The following is a 17200-nucleotide window of genomic DNA, read 5'->3' as shown; positions in this document are numbered from 1 at the left end:
TACGGCACAGCTCTGATTGGTACATGGGCACAGTTGAGGAGTCAATGCCCGTTCCGAAACCCGTCATGACGGGGCCGGTGACAAGGTGAGGGATAGAATAGGCAGATATTTCCAGAGAGGCGCAACGAGGACGAAGCTCTGGTGGAAAAGGGCGAGTGGATTAGCACTGGGTGCGGCTCAGGAACGGGAGGATATGGGCAAGAAAAGCCAATGAAGCGAAAGTATAACACAATACTCAGTGGCCAATCTTGACTCTCCAAAGTCCATTCTGGTTTCCTCCACTGAGTATGCCGCCATCCGAGCTGGGTTATAAGTAAGTCATTTTTGAGCCTGACTATGATCCTAAGCTGGGGCTTGGTGGCCCTTGAGTAGGCTCGAGGATCCCTAAGTCGACCTGAAGGAGGCAAGAAGTGATTGTGCAGGGACCGCAACTTGGCCCGTTTCGCGCAGGAATGTTCCTCGTCTTCGGGTTCCGTCGTGCTCGAAGCGTCCAGTTCTGCAACCCCTTTTCTCGGGCATTGTTGGCAGGAACGCTGTCGAGGATGCGTTTCCAGTCAAACTGCTGCCAGGGAGGGTGGTAGCCTTTGATTCACCAGTGTTAGTGTTTGCAGCTTTTACACTGTTTGTCTTGTTTGATAAAGATCGACAACCATGCCCCGGCTGCAAAGGGGTTTCCTTAACCGGCCTCGGGTGTTCCTCCTGATCAGGTCTCTTGTCACCTTCGGATTCGAAGGGTTTTAAGATCGATACTCATCGCGCCGTCGAAAAGAAACCCCACAGAAGGCAGAGCGGCGGAGTAGACAGAGTCTGGGCAGTTGAGGTTTGTTGGCAGCTCGGGGTCTATGAGAATAATCGAGTTGATGCTGATGCGCCCATAATACTCGTCAAGGCTACACGAGACAAGATATAGAGTATTTAAAATATAAATCTCCAGGAGAATAGTATCTTGGCCGTAGCGCACACGAAAGATGAGATGGCCGCAACCACTAGACACAGACGGTATGAGGGATGTCATATCAATAATAGAACCGCCCCTATCAAACGAAATATGGCCGGCTGGGGAATCCTACCATTTTCCTGGCAAAAAGGAGGCTAGAAGATTTGAAGACCCTACAACAGAGCCGAATAAAGAGGCGAGAGAGCCGACAATATAAGGTATGTTGTGAGGTCTTGGTGGACGCCCGCCGTGTTTTGGCCAACACTCCAAGTTGAATTGGCGACATCTTCGACCATTGGCTCTTGGCATCCAGGCAGCAGCGAGCCTGACCCCAGCAAAGGACATAAGATCTTTGTGGTTTCCTCCATCTCATATCAGCTCCATTTCCTTCAACGAGCGTGCGAGCCCGCCACATCTTTGAGCTGCACAACTTAACCTCTGAGCGCGACAAATTCTTGAATCAAATCGGATGGATCTGGGAGCCTCCCACCTCCGAGCAGACGGGCCCAGTGAGACTCCGCTCCGGATTGCGTTCGATAGGTTCAACAACACTCTGAGTAGCAAAGAGAGGGCACTATTCACGGCTGCATCCCTGAATGATGTCCTTCTGAAGGTCAGAGAGATTGACCATCGCCACGCCAAGTCAAGCAAGCTCCGCTTGATCACCCAAAGGCTTGAGCACTTCCTCAACTTCCTACAGCGGTACTCAAGAGCTGTCGACTGCTTGGTTCAGGCTCAGTCTAATCCGTCAGCTTTGATATGGGGGGCTCTGAGAATAGTCTTGGAGGTAAGGCCCGCCTCGCATGGGGAATCGTCTGATTCACGATTCGATCCGAGGCGGCAGGATCCTTCTCGGAATATTTTAGGAAGCTCGTTTCCATGATTGAGCGACTTGGAGACTCGTTGTCCGTCTATCGCCAATACGAAGAGCTCTTCGGCCACAACGAGCGATTCAAGATTGCTTTGACCAACGTATACTATCATGTCTTGGTCTTTTTGAAGCAGGCCAAAGATGTCTTTACGTCAAAGGGTTAGACGAACAGCTACCGGCTCTACTAGGACCTTCTGTCATACTAAACTGGCTATTAGGATTCCGATTATTTGGCAAGGTCTTCTGGCAGCCTTTTGAGAATGAGTTTCAGAGCACCCTAGAGTCTATTTCTCGACACACCACTCAGTTACAAGAAGAGATCTCGCTCGCCCACCGAAAAACAGTTCAAGACACCTTGGCCAACCAGGTCGGATTGCAAGTGTCTACATGTGAGGGCCTCAGGAGAATCGAGGTGAGTTACGCGACACTAGTCTTACCTGTGTTTTAAAAACGGGAGCAAGCTCTCATATATCAATCTCCCTGCCCTATGAGCAAGTCCCTTTCTGAACGTCTTCCTAGGCTCAGAGTTTTCCGAGGCAAAGGTTGATGGAGTGGCTCTCTCCGGTTGACATGGAAGAAGTTTTCCTTCGGGAATCTCAACGCCGCTGCGAACCATGCGGTCACTGGCTGCTTGATCAACAACCATACCGTGACTGGTTGGAAACATCCAATCCAAGATTAGTTTGGATCGCAGGCCCTCCAGGCGCTGGAAAAACCGTTCTGAGTGCGTCGATCATTGAATCGGTCCGAAAGGCTATCCTTGCTGATCCTCAAATCATCTGCGCCTTTTTCTACTGTGACAAGAAAAAAGAAAATAACCAGTCAATTTGTACCGTGCTGGTAAATCTTCTGGCTCAAATTCTGGCTCACCTTGAGGACATACCCACATTTATCACCGCTGTTCATGAGAATGCCATCCGTTTTGGGCGATTTAAGATGGCTGCTGCCGACATGCCTCTTGCGCTGTTGAAAAGGCTGATTAAGTCGGTGAAAAAGGTCTACCTTGTTATCGATGGCGTGGATGAATTCAAGGACCCGGTTCAAGTCGTTGACACTGCGCTGGGGCTTATCGAATCCTTGCCAAATGTCCAGATCATCCTCCTCAGTCGAGATGACCCTAGGATCAAGACCAGGACGGAACAACATCTGAGGATCACTATGACTCCTGCTGAAACGAGCCATGACATGGCCAAGTTTATCTCCAAAGCAATCAACCAACTTGGAATTCCTGAGGGAACCTGTCGTAAGGACATCGAAGACCAGATCCTGCGACGCGCTTCCGGAATGTTTCTTTGGGCGCATCTTGTGATCGAATCCCTGAAACTGGCAACCTCATCTCGCGAAATAGTGGACATTCTAAATCATATGCCCACAGGTCTTGAAGTGATGTATGGTGCCATTCTCGAGAAGCTGGCACGAGGACCAGCCGGACGACAAGCCCTTGCAAAAAAGATCCTACTCTGGATTCGTCTGTCGGCTCGGGATCTGCATTGGAACGAACTAGAGTCCGCAGTAGCAGTGGAGATGTCGTCGGCTGGAATGCTTGAGCTCAACCTACCCTTCAAATCGTCAGCTTTGGAACTTTGCAGTCCACTAGTGGAGTATCGTGCCGAGCAAGATATCTTTCGCTTGATACATGTTTCAGTTGGCGAATTTCTCAGTAGTTCTCACTTTCATTACCAAGTGGACGATGCAATCCTGCCATTTTTGATTTCTGAAGCAGATGGGCACCAAGAACTGGCAAAGACTTGCCTCCGGTATCTCTCGTACGTTGCTTGTCAGGTTGTGATTGATCCTGCCAGGTTTCCGCTGTTGGATTACGCGGTTCTTTTCTGGTGCCATCACTATACCAATTCGACTTTTGACCGTGACCTTGAGCACGAGGTGACCGACTTTCTGTCTTCGAAGCCGCGGCGGCAGTTTTGGATCTTGCAGCTACTTTTCCTCCAATCATCTATATTTCCGCTTCAGCGACTCATGAAGATGCAGAGGTCCCTGGCAGAATGGATTGCTCGGAACGCCGAGAACGGATTTGACATGAGCCTGCTTGATTGGATGCAAGATGTCCCAGAGATCTTGATCCGAGGTCAAATGCCGTTAGCATCGTCAAATTTCGACTGTACATCTCAAAACTACAAGATTCCACCCATCAGCTACTTTGACAAGATGATGGTCATCCGCGACCTTGTTCGAGAATTTACAATGAGTGGGAGACTGACAGATGGGGAGCAATGGCTCGCTGAAGCTCTTGAGAATCAAAGAAATACCCTGGGGCAAGAGCACATCTCGACGGCATGGTTTATGAACAGTCTGGGCCTACTGTATGACCAACAGCAACGAGAGGAACTCTCAGCGCGTACTCAAGAACAAGCGCTCGCTATTCAATCGTTAAATCTTGGACCTGATCACGACGAGACAAGATGGACTATTAATGAACTCGGCCGAATATACCGTCACCTTCACCAATATGACCTGGCAGAGGACATGCATTTACGTTCACTCCAGGTCCTCCGAAACCGGTACCCCTCGGACAATCTCGAAACTGCTTGGACTTTGAATACTTTGGCGCGGACATATCGCAAGCAAGGACGATACAATGACGCTCTAGGGCTCCATGAAGAAGCCATCAAAATCCAGACGGAAAAGCTCGGCAGGGAGCATCCACATACGCTTTGGGCGATCACAGACGTGGCTCGTTGCTATCATGACCAAGGTATGCTGCAGAAATCTGCAGAGACGCACCAAGACGCACTTTTTCGACGAGAACGCGTTCTTGGGTCGAACCATCCAGACACCCTCTGGACTGTGAATGATTTGGCCATTGTCCTGGGAGAAATAGGAGACACTGATGCAGCGCGTCGTCTGTATCAAAGAGCCTGGACTGGTCAAAAAGCCCTGCTCGGTGAAAACCATCCTCACTCTCTGTGGACCAGAGAGGCGCTCAGGAAGTTGAGTGACTGAAATACGGACAGGCAATGGTTTAAGTGGAGTAGAATGACCTATATCCGCAAGACGTTATCGATTTTAACGACGGTATGTTCGTGCACAAATTTCTCTTTGTATCCACCACCTTATCTCTGGTCGCTTTGCTCAAGCACTCAGGACTGCAACGTCCCATTGCTGCCCTTTCTAGTGCTCACCTTTCTGGGCCTTCAAGTGCTCGGAAGATTGTCGAATTGCTTTCTGGTCTCCTCAGTGGCCAGTGTAAGACAATGTCAGCGGGTTTCGTGCTAGTGGTACAGTAGTACGTTAAGTCTGGCCTATCTCCCTCGCCACTTATACTTGCCTTTTGACGTAGATTAGGTGATGCACTAGCTTGGCCATCGAAAACGCGCTTTTCATCGCAAAGCCGAGAGATAGTCGAAAGCACGCAGTGAAAACTATTCGAGAAACAAGCTCACGGCAGCCTATCCTATTCAAATTACTGATAATGCATTGTTTCGCCCATGTCATACTGTGAGGGTGGTCGTCCCACTTCCAGCCTTGAAGGAGGGATTCAGATTTTGTTCCGTCGATTCAGTCTCCACGGTCGAACCTGGATAAATGGTTCCCGATAAGGACCAGGGGTCAAGACCTGAGATTGGTCGAAGTGGAATTGTCGAGAAGCCCTGTCCTTCTTAACGTTGTCATTGTCTTTCCGGAGGGGGGGGTTAAAGAACAAAGTTAAATTGAATGAGTTGGGATGGTCCTGGTTCGAGAGATTGGCAAGGCTACCAACGGGGGAGGTAATGTAGAACTGTCGGCTTAGGTTCTCTGTTCGTCACCGTCGCCATCAGTACCGAGGACGAGAACGGTATAGGTTGAGCAGGGCCAGAGTTTAGTTGGGATAGGCGGACTTTCACATACGGTCCTGTGAGGGCGAGAAGGGGTACTCGGTAGATCACCATCGAGACGCTGAGATTGAGTTGTGACGCCCCAATACACGTGATCGCGAGGCTGTGAATGCTGATGCAACAACTGGAGAGGTGAATGGAAGCCTGATTGCGGCAGAATTGTTCCTCTGTTTCGCCCTTTGAAACGGTGGGACCTAGTTCTCTTCGTCTGCACTCTTGCACTCGGAACTATGTCTTTCACGGCCCTTGTTCAAAAAAGGCTCCTACTTTCAGATGAGGCCTCCACTTCCACTCCAGACCATGTAGACGCAAGCCTCTTTGTCGACAACCAGGCCTCGCTAGTGGCACTTGCTACGCAACACGACCTCCGGCTCTTCAGTGGCGGCGTGGCTAGAAATCCGTCAGGTTTGGTGGTCAGGGTTGCACGGGGAGCCACGAACGTGGTAAACGTTTCTCGGTTGGCTGTGCCGCTCGGAGAGGGTCCTGCTCAGGATCCGGACGATCCTTCGACTGCCGCAGGCTGGCTCCCTGGGCAAAAGGTTGCTGCAAAACATTTGTTGCGGGGCAATGGTGTAGAATTTTCCAAGAAGTTGGGCTCAATGGCAAAAGAGATACGCATCCTTGGACAAGAAAAGCTCCGTCGTCACGACAACCTTGTCAACTTGATTGGCATTGATTGGGAAGGGACTCACACGGATGATCCCGAAAGCAAGACTCGATGGCCTCTCTTATTGATGGAGTATGCTGACTGTGGTTCGCTTACCGATTTCTTTACCCTCGACATCGATCTCAACTGGAACACCAAGCGTGATATTGCATATGATGTCGCATCAGGCCTAGAGGCCTTGGATGACGCTGGTGTGACACATGGGGACCTTACCTTCTCCAATGTTTTGATATTTCGATTGGGGGAAATCACCTTTCGAGCGAAATTGTGCGACTTCGGCTTCGCAATGATTAACACGGACTATGACGATTACGCCGTCCGACAACCAGGATTCACCCCTCCTTGGGACGCACCAGAATCTTCTCAAAGCATTGACCTAGACAACTTGTACAAGGTCGATATTTACGGCTACGGCCTCCTCGTCTCGCGAGTGTTCCTCCACGGCGGAGATCCGTTTGAATTCAGGTTTCAATCTGACAGAGTTCGCGAGGCAAACTCCAAAGCTGCCTGCATCAAAATCTGGAAGACCACTGACATTGTCGTCGACATTGCGAAGGATGCGGTCCGGCATTATCCAGGTCTCGAGTATACTAAGAATCAACTCAGGGTACTAGATGACATTTTTGACCTCACCCTCAGGACTCATCCTGAACTCCGTGCTCGGGAATATGCAGAGATCAAGATATTGCTGAAACCAGAGCTCGCAGATGAATACTCTCGCCAAAGGTCAGAAAACCACTCTGATCTCGCCGGGGAAATCATAGCCGTGTGTTGCTAACATCTCAACGCAGAGAGCACTTCACTTGGGAGACGATTTCTTCAGAGACTGTCGAGCCTTTATTTTCAGGGCTTCCGATCAATAAAATCCCGGAGGTACGAAAAGTCCTTCACCCCTTTGTACAGAAAGAATTCTCACAATTGCCCGTGTATGAAGATTGAGAAATGTTGGTCTCAGCTTCTACCGCGAAACATCTCGTGCGAAATGGTCAACGACTTACATCGCATGTCTTCTACTGGAATGTCGAGGGCGACACCAGATCCCGACAGTCAGGCTGCCGCCGCCGCCGCCGCATATCAATTGGCACTCTGTTACATTCAGGGTCTTGGTTGCGACACGTCTTATTCCGAAGCGTTTAAGTGGCTCGACTTTAGTGCTCGCACCGGCGATCCCAGGGCAAGACGAGATTTATATCGCCTCTCTGCAGCAATGTGTGTTCCGATTCCTGCGGACTTAATGGAAATGGTGCGAGAATGGACTTTGAGCAACGCGATTCTAGGAATAGAGCAATCTTACGAAGACCTTCTGGTCCTGAACGCAGAATTGGCTCCGTCAGTAGATCAGCAAGCTCGAAAAATCTATGGAGGGCTAGGCATTGACATCTTTACACCGGAAATCCGGGAGTCATATTGTCTAGACGATCCAGAGACGTTCGTTTCTCTCATCAACTCGGCGAATGAGTTGATTCCCTTCGAAGACATCGTATCAGGGACCTACGCAACGCAGTAGGTACAAAGGAATTGGAGTAGCTGAATGCCTTGTTCTATTCACGTAGCCCTATTGACAACGACTCAACGCTTGAGAAAAAGGAAGAGTTCTCTCTCAGCCGATTCAGGTGAGAGGAGACTCTTATAGCTTCCCCTCTTTCTGTCACGTGAAAAGGGTAAGGCAGCGTTAACCGATAGCCTTGTGCCTCAACCGTCCTTTGCCTTATCCTTTCCTTTTCTTTCTATACCGTCCACCCGATTCGGGTGGAGGGCGTAGAGTACTTGGGGACAACGGTGGGTTCGTGACACATCGATGGAGAAGGGCTGACCTGGCTGCACTACGGAGCAAGCCTTGGTTCTTTGGAAGTAGTGGAACGCTTGAGGGAGATGTCGTTGGACGATATCAATTGCACAACGAGTAGCGGTTTTTGGACACCTCTCTGGATGTCTTGTGCAGCGGGAAATACGGATGTGGTTTTATTTCTACTCAGAAATGGGGCAGACCCCCGGATGCCATCTGAGACCGGCCAGACATGTCTCCATCACCTTCAAGCCTTCCCGAATGGCGATATCGAGAAGATTGCCACGGCACTACTAAAAGCAGGGGCAGATATTGAAGCAAAAGATCATGACCAGCACAACACGCCGCTTCATTCTGCTTGTCTCCAAGCCAGAGGACCTGCGGCAGCCGTTGCGGTCCAGGTTTTGCTCAGGTACGGGGCGGACCCTTGTAGTGTTGCACGCGACGGTCGTTCACCCACCGATATTGCCGCAATGCGTTTACGTCCTGATCTTCTCCATGCTCTGCTGCAATCATCCAAATTCTCTGGGGCAGAAGGTACATTACGCAAATCTCAGGCCAAAGCTCAGGCCTTGAGCGCATTGATCATGCAACTGAAAACACAGCGTCTTCGTTATGGAGGGTTACAATTTGAAGACCACTTGGAGAATGTCTTAAACATCCTTGTTTCAACATCAACGCTGGCAGCATACGTCAAAGCACACGCGAAAGGACATCACCCGCTCCAAGACGCTTGCATCTGGGGCTCTGCAGATATGATCGAACCTCTACTTTCCCATCCTGATATTGAGGTTAACCCCGCATTTCGTGAAGGCCTTTCGTACAGAGTCGGTATGGTACCCCTGTTTGACGCCATTCGGACAAGAGATATGAACCTCTTCAGAGCCTTTTTGTCTGCTGGTGCGGACATAACGGCAAGGGACGAACAGAACAGAAATGTCCTCCATATTGTCGCAGAGTTCATGCCTAGCCTCATCGATGAGACCATCACACGGCTGAGTGACCTCGGAAGCGACCTGAGCGATCTAGTCAATTCGGGCGCCACGGGAACTGGCTTCACACCCTTCGACATGGCTGTGCAGAGCGAACATTTTGACTGCGCCCGCGTTTTGTTCAAACACGGCGCGAAATATGACAACTTCACTCGCCCGGGCATGGCCGGCGAGTACTACAACAGTTTTCAATACGCGGCTGGTTCACAAACACAGTTGAGCTTCCTACTTGGCTTGGAGGGAACTCGAAAAAATCATGGTTTGGTAGTCTGTGACAACGGGTTCACTTTATTTCACTTGGCAGCGGCTAGTTTTGACAATGGTAAGTCAATCCCAGGATTTGCCGCTGGGGAACAGGACAGTTTCTCCCGGGAGAGCTGTTGGAAGATAAACCGAGAATTGCTATCGGAGTTCCAGGAAGCGCTGATTATCGATTTTGAACAGCACTGCTCGAGACCGACCCTTCTTCGGCTGATATCACGACGTTTCTGCTTCGCCATACTGCCACCGTAGAGGACGCAAATCAGGTCTGCCATCAAGGGTCGACCCCTCTCCACGTAGCTGCTTACTTTGGGAACACTGCCGTCGCGCGCATGCTGTTGGATCAGGCTGGTGCGGACGTGAATGCGAGAACCCGGACAGGGGCGACTCCGTTCGATCATCTCATTGCTCGGGATCAGGGTCAAGGAACCGACCAGGACGAGATAAAACGAGTAGACGACCTTGAGAAGCGGACATGGAAAAGAAGAACGGAGGAGATGCGGGATCTTCTTCGGAGTTACGGTGGCTTGGGAGGACGTGAATTGGAGAGCACAAGGGCTCGGCAGGGGTCGAGGACAGAGGTTTGATCACGCCGTTCATACTTCGCTAATGCACACAGAGCCGGGAATTCTGAGCACGACTGCTTCTCGATCCGACCACTTACCCGCTACAATGACACTTTTCCAGATTATAAATCACCTTCTCCACGAACACTCTCAAGGAGACACCGCCTCTCTCGTCGTCGCCGGTTGCGGCGGCAGTGGCTGCGGTTGTATCGACACCTGTCTTAGCTTCCCGACCTTTTTGATCCCCTGTGAGCAGTTGAGGCTCCTGGCAATTCAAACATGACAAGACAGCCTCCAAATAGAACTCGCCCACCTGGTGAGGCAGGTTCTTTTGCGCCCTTTGGAGCAGACGTTGGGCAGTCTTGAGAGGCGTGGAAGACTTGGGATAGAACGAACGCAGCGGCTGCCACAGCCCGATTTCGAGCAGCATTAGGCCCAGCGAGTAGACGTCATGCCTCCGCTCGAAGGGCGGCCGGCCTTGAAGGTCGTTCGATTCGTCTCGCAGCTCTGGATGCTTGTAAATGTCGAATTCGCCGCCCTGCATATCCAGAGACAACTGCCCATCGGCGTCGGGCCGACTAACTTCGAATCCACCAATATGAGGTTCGGTCACGGAGAAGGTGTCGGTGAAACGCTTGCAAAAGAAGAGGATGTTGCCACTGTGGAAGCTCTTATGCAGCCAGCCCGCGCTGTGCAGTTCCCACAGTGACACCGCAAGGATTTGGGCAAGCTTGATGCGCTGGCTTAGAGTCGGCAACACGGCTGGACCTCCCCACGGACTTGCGTCGGACAGGTATGAGTGCAGCGACAGTGGTTTCTTGCTCACGTCGGTCTGACGAGGGATTTCAAATAAAAAGCTGAACCTCTTCAATTCCAAATGCTGAACAATCCCCACACAGTGCAACGCTCTCAGGGAGCCAGGTTTATTCTCGATGCTCAAGTCCAACGCGAGCTTGAATGCTTGATCTTGAGCTTCGCGTTGTTTTTGGATAGTGTTGGCTTGATCGTAGGATCTCGACTCTACAAGCACCCAGGCTTCTTCGAAACGTCATGCCACGTCAGCAAACAAGCCTAATCAGGATTGCCATGTCCTTAGAGAGGAGAGGGGAGTGATAGCATACCCTTTTTCTCTTCCTGCATTTTCTTATCAAGAAAACGTGTGAAATAGCGACGCTCTGTGTCTGAAGATCCGCGTTCAGAGTCGATACTTTCTGGTGGGTGAAGCAGTCTTTCAATATCTGTGGTTATGTCATTCTCATTGCTGTACTGCCGTTTTAGAGACGCTCTTTTTGACATCGATGAGTATTGCTGCGTCGTCTGCATGTGATCCAACCTGCTTAGCTCGGGAGAATCTAGGGAGAATTGATTGATGAGGTTAGAGGAAGCGATGAGATCGGGGGATTGAGAATATGGCTTGATTTTCGCTACCTCTCTTTTGGCTAGCTGGAGCCGTTGTAACAGAAAACCCAGCTGTGCGCGATCGGATACGCTCCAGCCACTGATACGGTAGAAGGTGTCTTGCCCGAGTTTCGGTGGACTCATTTCCTCAGACTGTGTCGTAGAGCTGACAATATTTAGGCCTGGTAAGCGTGATAGAGAATTTGGATTTGGCGATATATCCGCGGAGGGTCCTTGGCCATTGTTTCCCAATGGATCGGACGTCACTCGGTATCGCTCGAGGATGACCCCGAGATTTTCTGCCAGCAGTGATATCTCTGCAAGACGATGATAAGCAAGATGACCGTAAGGTACAAGTGGAACCGCACTCTCGAACTTTTGAAATGTTCCTAGCTGTCTTTCCTCGAGTCGCTCGTTCTGAGTAGCCAAAGAACCCCAGGCTCTCAGCCAAGCGAACTCGTATTGGAACGCAAATAACAAGTCTAGGACATCCTGAGTCGCCAGAGACGTTTCAATTCTCGTCGCCATAACGTCTTGCGCACCATCGACCAAAAGTTTAATCTCGTTGCGTATCAGCCAGTACTCACTTCCAGGCGAGTCTGTCAACTTTGCGATTCGAGAATGGTCTGCATGAACAGGGATCCTGCGTTCGTTTGACCAATCTAGACACGCGGACTCTCTGGGTACCACGAATGCAGGCGGGCCAGTCCTAGCCCACCTAGACTCCGGGTCATTTGGATCAACTAACTCCGGCGTATTAGTTGCGTGAGTCTCGAAGCACGTAACAATATGAAAGTCTTGGCATAGATGCGGGAACGACTGATTCAGCGACACAAGCAACGAGGATCCAGGGCATAGGTCTCTGACCAAGTCCGCAGGAGGCCTGTCACCGATTATCTTAACCAGGGCCGGATTGTTCAAGCCACGATGTGGTGCTCCGAAGAAGACAATGCCGCAAACAGACCGGTAGAAACTGGGCATCGCATTGGTGAAAGACATTGACTCGACTATGGCCTGGATTAAATCTTAGTAGGCCATTGTACGAGGGGTGGGCATTGGAGGCTTTACGGACCTGCTTGATGACGATACCACCCAAGCTGTGTCCGATTAGAATGAGAGGTGTCCGTCCCTAAGGGCATGGATAATTAGTAGTTGGATATCAGGAACCAGGAAAAGACAAGCTCAATACCTCGCTGGTATCTGTTAATCTTGCCATGGTCCTCATAAATCCCTCCGTATAGTCCCACAGACTGGCTCGGGACTGGCTCTGATATAGTTTCGAGGGATATCCGTAGATGAAAATTCTCACCCCCGGCAATTCTCGAGGGAGATAATCTCGAAGCCACATAGAGCCTTGGTCATTTGCCCAGGAATCAAAAGCACGACCAGCAAGACCCGTAATAGCTACAATGCTAAATTGCCAGGGTTTAGCAGTTATGCGGTTTAGAACCCACATTTTTGAGACTGAGAAGAGGTAGAAAGGGACAAATCACGCTCACTCTGCTCGAAGGTCCTGTGCCTCCACATGATTGAGTGGAGTCAGACTGTACAAATCTTTGTCCCACCCAAAAGTCGATATGCGTTTTTGCTTCTCGTCTGCGAACGAAGGCGAGCTGCTAAAAGTCACCGTGGCTATTTTGGACGTCCAGTTGGCCAGCGGATCAAGTGCGAGTGATACATGGAGGATCAAGGCCGCATCTTCCTTGGAAAATAATGAGAACAAGCCATTTTGATCTAGATTTGGCGGCACGGATGAAAGCCTGATGGTAAAGAATTCGCGCACACTAGAAGACATGGTCACCGCCGCAATAGCAGAAAGCGAATTTCATTGCGCATTTACATGGATCCTAGAACACAACGAGGAAGATGACGGATTGAAAGAGAGCGTAAGGCTGTGGGGGTGATTGCACAATGCCAAGGCCTGATGCAGTGGTGGCGCTGACTTACCAGAATGCACAGCAGCGAATCTTGACCTCTCCGAGATCTACTTCCGTTTCCAGACCTGAGCATCCTCCTATTCGACCTGAGTCATGACTATTATGCTGTTGTACGTGGAGAGGGTGCTGGGTGGAATGGAATAATGTCTATGACCTTGGTAAGATCGATTGCCTGACCAACTAAGAACGCCGACGTATGGCTAGTCGGCATGGACCCATCAAGAACTGTGTGGCGGTCTAACTCTACCGACGATACGCTCAGTTGGGCTATTTCCTCATACACACCGACCATCAAAGCGCTCGCCCACGCCCGCAGACAGCAGTCGACACGTCAACGAGATCGCACGGCAAAACCTCACCTGCTAATGGTGTCGATGCCCACGACGCCCAGCGAAAGAGCACTTCCTGGCGTGGCGGACAGTTCTACCATCCGAAAAAAAAAAACCCCCACCAGTACCACTACCCTTTCCCACGAGTCGTTGGCCATCTCTGTTGCTCGATCGGCGCTGGAGAGCCGGGCGCATAGTGAAATGGTACGTTTCGCCTGCCCTGGAACTTCGGATGCTCTGGACGCGTCCATCAGCTGTCTAGTGTTGCAACACGGCCCGTCTAACACTGCGACGGTTGACCCCCCGAGTGTGCAGCATAGATTGGATACGAATCTCGGTCAAGCGTCGATTCCCTATCTGTCGTTGGGTTTGACAGTGAGAATCATGCAACACGGTCGACGGACATGATCCATTTGGCGAGTGGGTTTCACGCAGCGGAGTTTGGCCACGTTGTGGCGGCCATGTGGTCATCCGTCGATGGTGCATCTGTAGATATGGCGAGTGGGTTTAAAGAGCAACCACAGGGCGATTTTGCAGGACGAGAAACAGCCCGCAGTGTGGCAGAAGCAGTCTATGATGCGAATACTGCAAATTCGGCCGAGGCTATGGAGAGTCCCACTTAGCTAGGCAGTCTACATTCGCATGAGAAGGTTAACGATAATATTACGTTACAGTATCCTTTGACATCAGCCCGAGATGGAATATAGGGAATATCTTCCGTTGGGAGATGAGTTCACGACCAACAAGAGCAAGACGACTTACGTGTACTGTTATGGGTGAGGTGTACACTGCCGCGCCTCTAATCTTGGATTGGCTCGCTAGCCGCGCGCCAACGCCCACAAACTATATATAGCCTGTTGCAACTTGTGTGGAGTACAGGGGTCGAGGGTGCTCGGTATCTGAAACGATGACGGGGGTAAGGCGTTGAAGAGTTCCACAACCTGAGATCTGAGATTCGACACACGTATCGGGTGGATGTCTTCCAAATCAGTGGCCAATAAGTATTCACTGAATGTTCACTTATATGGAGTTCAAGGCAACGCTGAGGGTCCTCATCTAATCCGCTGGAAGCTAGACCATTGCATCTGCCATGCCTTCTAAGCTGTTCTTCCAACCTCAACTTACGGTTCCATCTCAGGAGAAGGGAAGAAGGGGCTCTTGGCGTGACAAGTTTGAGATGGTCCTCCAGATCTAGGGTATCATCCCGAAACCGACCTGAACGAGAACAACCCCTTGACTTGGAGTCATCAGAAAGGTTCGTATAGTCAACGGCTTCCACAGCACAAATGACCTGACATTGGTAGCCATGTTGCTGTGTCCGGCGACAATGAGAATGCGCCTACCCTCGTGGCGTCCAACCCGCCAATCTCATCAAGGATTACCCACACCGAAATTCGAAATACTATGATTCAGGACGACAAGGCTACAGCTAGATCTACAGATCTGTGGAGCGCCACATACCTCGAGGCACTCTACAGTTTGGGAACGAAGTGAAGAGCGTGATCTTGAAGGGCGAGAAGATTGAGGCATTCCTACAAGTGTGCAACAGACCAACAAAGAACTTGCAGGCGATTCACTGTTCTGACGAGGGGCTGCGGAGATTGCGAGCGCCGCTGAAGAACTTCAAATTGGCCTTGGACCTGGCCAGTCCTCTTGCGAGTGTCCAGCCTACTGCATAAACGGCCATAGGAGTTGTGAGCTGTGTAACTGCAGTGAGTAACCCATTCAGCAAGCTTCAGCAGCCGTGTGAGATTCCAAGACGTGAAGTTAATCAACCGAAACAGATTACTATTACCATATGTGGTGCTGAGGACTCGCTGAATACTTAGATCATCCGCATGCTGGAACACGTTGCGATCATCGACGATTGTGACACCCTCGGTCGGAAGTTAGACGATGAGAACGGTATTCATAAGGTACTTTGACGTCTGGATTGGCAAAGACGATGCTTTTCGAGTTCTGATCAAGTTCTCAGGCCCTTGTTCCAGTGTATAAAGATCTCTTGAACTTTTACATTGCCGCACTAGACAAATTGACCAGCAAGGCTTTTGTGCTTGCACTAGTTTGTGACCAGCTCAGCCAGCGCCTGCCGACAATTGTCTCAGACTTTGTCGACCACGCCGCTCTTCTGCTTGACAGGGTCGGGAACGCAACATTGGAGCTTGTCACGGATATCAAGAAGCCGCTCCAAGACAATAAGAGTGAGTTTGCCCGCAGAAGAGAAGTCCCGCTTGAGCAAAAAGCTAAAGCGCCCGCCAATCCAAAGGCTCCTGGCGTCAACAAAGACAAATAACGGAGTGAGTTCCACTCTGAGCTTCGTGCAATTCGAGCCAGTGACGCTTGCGAATGGATACTGGCGGATCCCAAGTTCATTGAATGGTACAATGCTCCAAATTCGGGCCAATTGGTCGTTCTTGACCCCATGGGTTGCGGCAAAACCGTCATTACAGCACACGCTATTGAGGAGCTGATCCGCCGAAACGAACACAAATCACCTCGTCCTGTTATGTGCTACCACTACTGCGGAAAAGACGAAAGAGAAAAGGTACTCTACATCTCCTCGAGCCTGCTCCTTCAATTGCTCGATCAGCAAGAAGGCCTCAAGGTCGAGTTCAACAGGTGGTACGACAGGACCAAGCAATCAGAACACTTGGATCCGGAACAGTGTTCCGCGGACCTGGGAAAGTTCTTGTCTGCTTGTGTCGAGAATCTCGACAGAGAACTGTTTGTCGTCATTGATGCTCGGGACGAGTGTGACAGTGATTCACGGGACGAGTTGATCGTGGTGCTCGACAGCCTGTCAAACAAGATGCAGAGACTGAAAGTCTTTCTCTCGTCCCGGCCTCAGAGAGGCATCGAAGAATCTCTACAGGGAGCCACACATATTCGCTGGAGTCCTAGTCGAGAGCGGGATGCAATCATCGTAGGACACACTGTAAAGAGGTATCTCAAGAAACTCCCTCCGGACATTCAGTCCCTTGTGACCCAAATGCTCTCCCAATCGGCACAAGGGAGCGCATTCTGGGTCAAACTTACGGTCCACCTTATCCAGAAGCGCAAGATCGAAGCCATGGGTCCTATGAAAAGGTTCTTGGCAGATAGTCCTTCTCCAGCAGAGCTCTCGCAACTATACGGCAAATTGTTTGCTCACGCAACTGAAAACGATGCTGCCAATGCGCAAGTCGCCACGAGCGCACTGCAGGTTCTAGCAGTCGCTCGAAGACCCCTCAGCATACTGGAATTGAGTTGGGCTGTAGCATTGAGCGATCCTCGCGCAGACATGCGGACCTTGGTGCAGCCCGAGGCCTGTGTGGACAAAAGGAGAGTGTTGAACCTGCTGCAGCCCTTCTTATCCCAGGTTGACTTTGAGGACGACAGAAAACGACAGGTTAGACTTGTGCATCAATCCTTGAAGGAGCTGGTTCTGCGAGACGCTCCTTCTCATTGAGCCCGGTCGCAAACCACTGAGAGGGAGTCGCAGACCGATAAGTAACGCATCCACCTGCGACAGTCCAAACAGGAAGCAAATCTGCTACGCGTATGCGTCAAATGTCTTCTCTTTGATGAATTTGATGAGAACAACCTTATTCTCCGACGAACAAGAAACAATACAGAGCCTCGAG

At 50.7% G+C, this 17200-nt stretch overlaps 5 protein-coding genes across 5 annotated transcripts; 4 read left to right on the top strand and 1 right to left on the bottom strand.

Moving 5' to 3' along the window:
- Window positions 1-1816: 1816 nt before the first annotated feature.
- On the top strand, window positions 1817-4769 carry Z519_09356 (uncharacterized protein; the record flags this gene model as incomplete). Its single annotated transcript, XM_016767079.1, has 3 exons — window positions 1817-1967; window positions 2027-2220; window positions 2328-4769. 3 exons carry the CDS (start codon window positions 1817-1819, stop codon window positions 4767-4769), a joined length of 2787 nt encoding a protein of 928 aa, XP_016616595.1.
- Window positions 4770-5871: 1102 nt separating this feature from the next.
- Window positions 5872-7815, top strand: Z519_09355 (uncharacterized protein; the record flags this gene model as incomplete). The annotated part of the gene is made up of 3 exons (XM_016767078.1): window positions 5872-7034; window positions 7100-7181; window positions 7243-7815. The coding sequence occupies 3 exons, from the start codon at window positions 5872-5874 to the stop codon at window positions 7813-7815; spliced, it is 1818 nt and encodes a 605-aa protein (XP_016616594.1).
- Window positions 7816-8237: 422 nt separating this feature from the next.
- Window positions 8238-9934, top strand: Z519_09354 (uncharacterized protein; the record flags this gene model as incomplete). The annotated part of the gene is made up of 2 exons (XM_016767077.1): window positions 8238-9408; window positions 9531-9934. 2 exons carry the CDS (start codon window positions 8238-8240, stop codon window positions 9932-9934), a joined length of 1575 nt encoding a protein of 524 aa, XP_016616593.1.
- A 73-nt stretch (window positions 9935-10007) lies between these two features.
- On the bottom strand, window positions 10008-13106 carry Z519_09353 (uncharacterized protein; the record flags this gene model as incomplete). Its single annotated transcript, XM_016767076.1, has 5 exons — window positions 10008-10951; window positions 11035-12325; window positions 12384-12440; window positions 12501-12723; window positions 12811-13106. 5 exons carry the CDS (start codon window positions 13104-13106, stop codon window positions 10008-10010), a joined length of 2811 nt encoding a protein of 936 aa, XP_016616592.1.
- Window positions 13107-15415: 2309 nt separating this feature from the next.
- Z519_09352 (uncharacterized protein) lies at window positions 15416-17025 on the top strand (the record flags this gene model as incomplete). The annotated part of the gene is made up of 3 exons (XM_016767075.1): window positions 15416-15493; window positions 15553-15778; window positions 15908-17025. 3 exons carry the CDS (start codon window positions 15416-15418, stop codon window positions 17023-17025), a joined length of 1422 nt encoding a protein of 473 aa, XP_016616591.1.
- Window positions 17026-17200: the final 175 nt, after the last annotated feature.

The sequence above is a fragment of the Cladophialophora bantiana genome (genome assembly GCF_000835475.1).
Source record: "Cladophialophora bantiana CBS 173.52 unplaced genomic scaffold supercont1.15, whole genome shotgun sequence".
Classification (NCBI taxonomy): Eukaryota; Fungi; Ascomycota; class Eurotiomycetes; order Chaetothyriales; family Herpotrichiellaceae; genus Cladophialophora; species Cladophialophora bantiana.
This window is presented reverse-complemented; position numbering and strand designations above follow the sequence as displayed.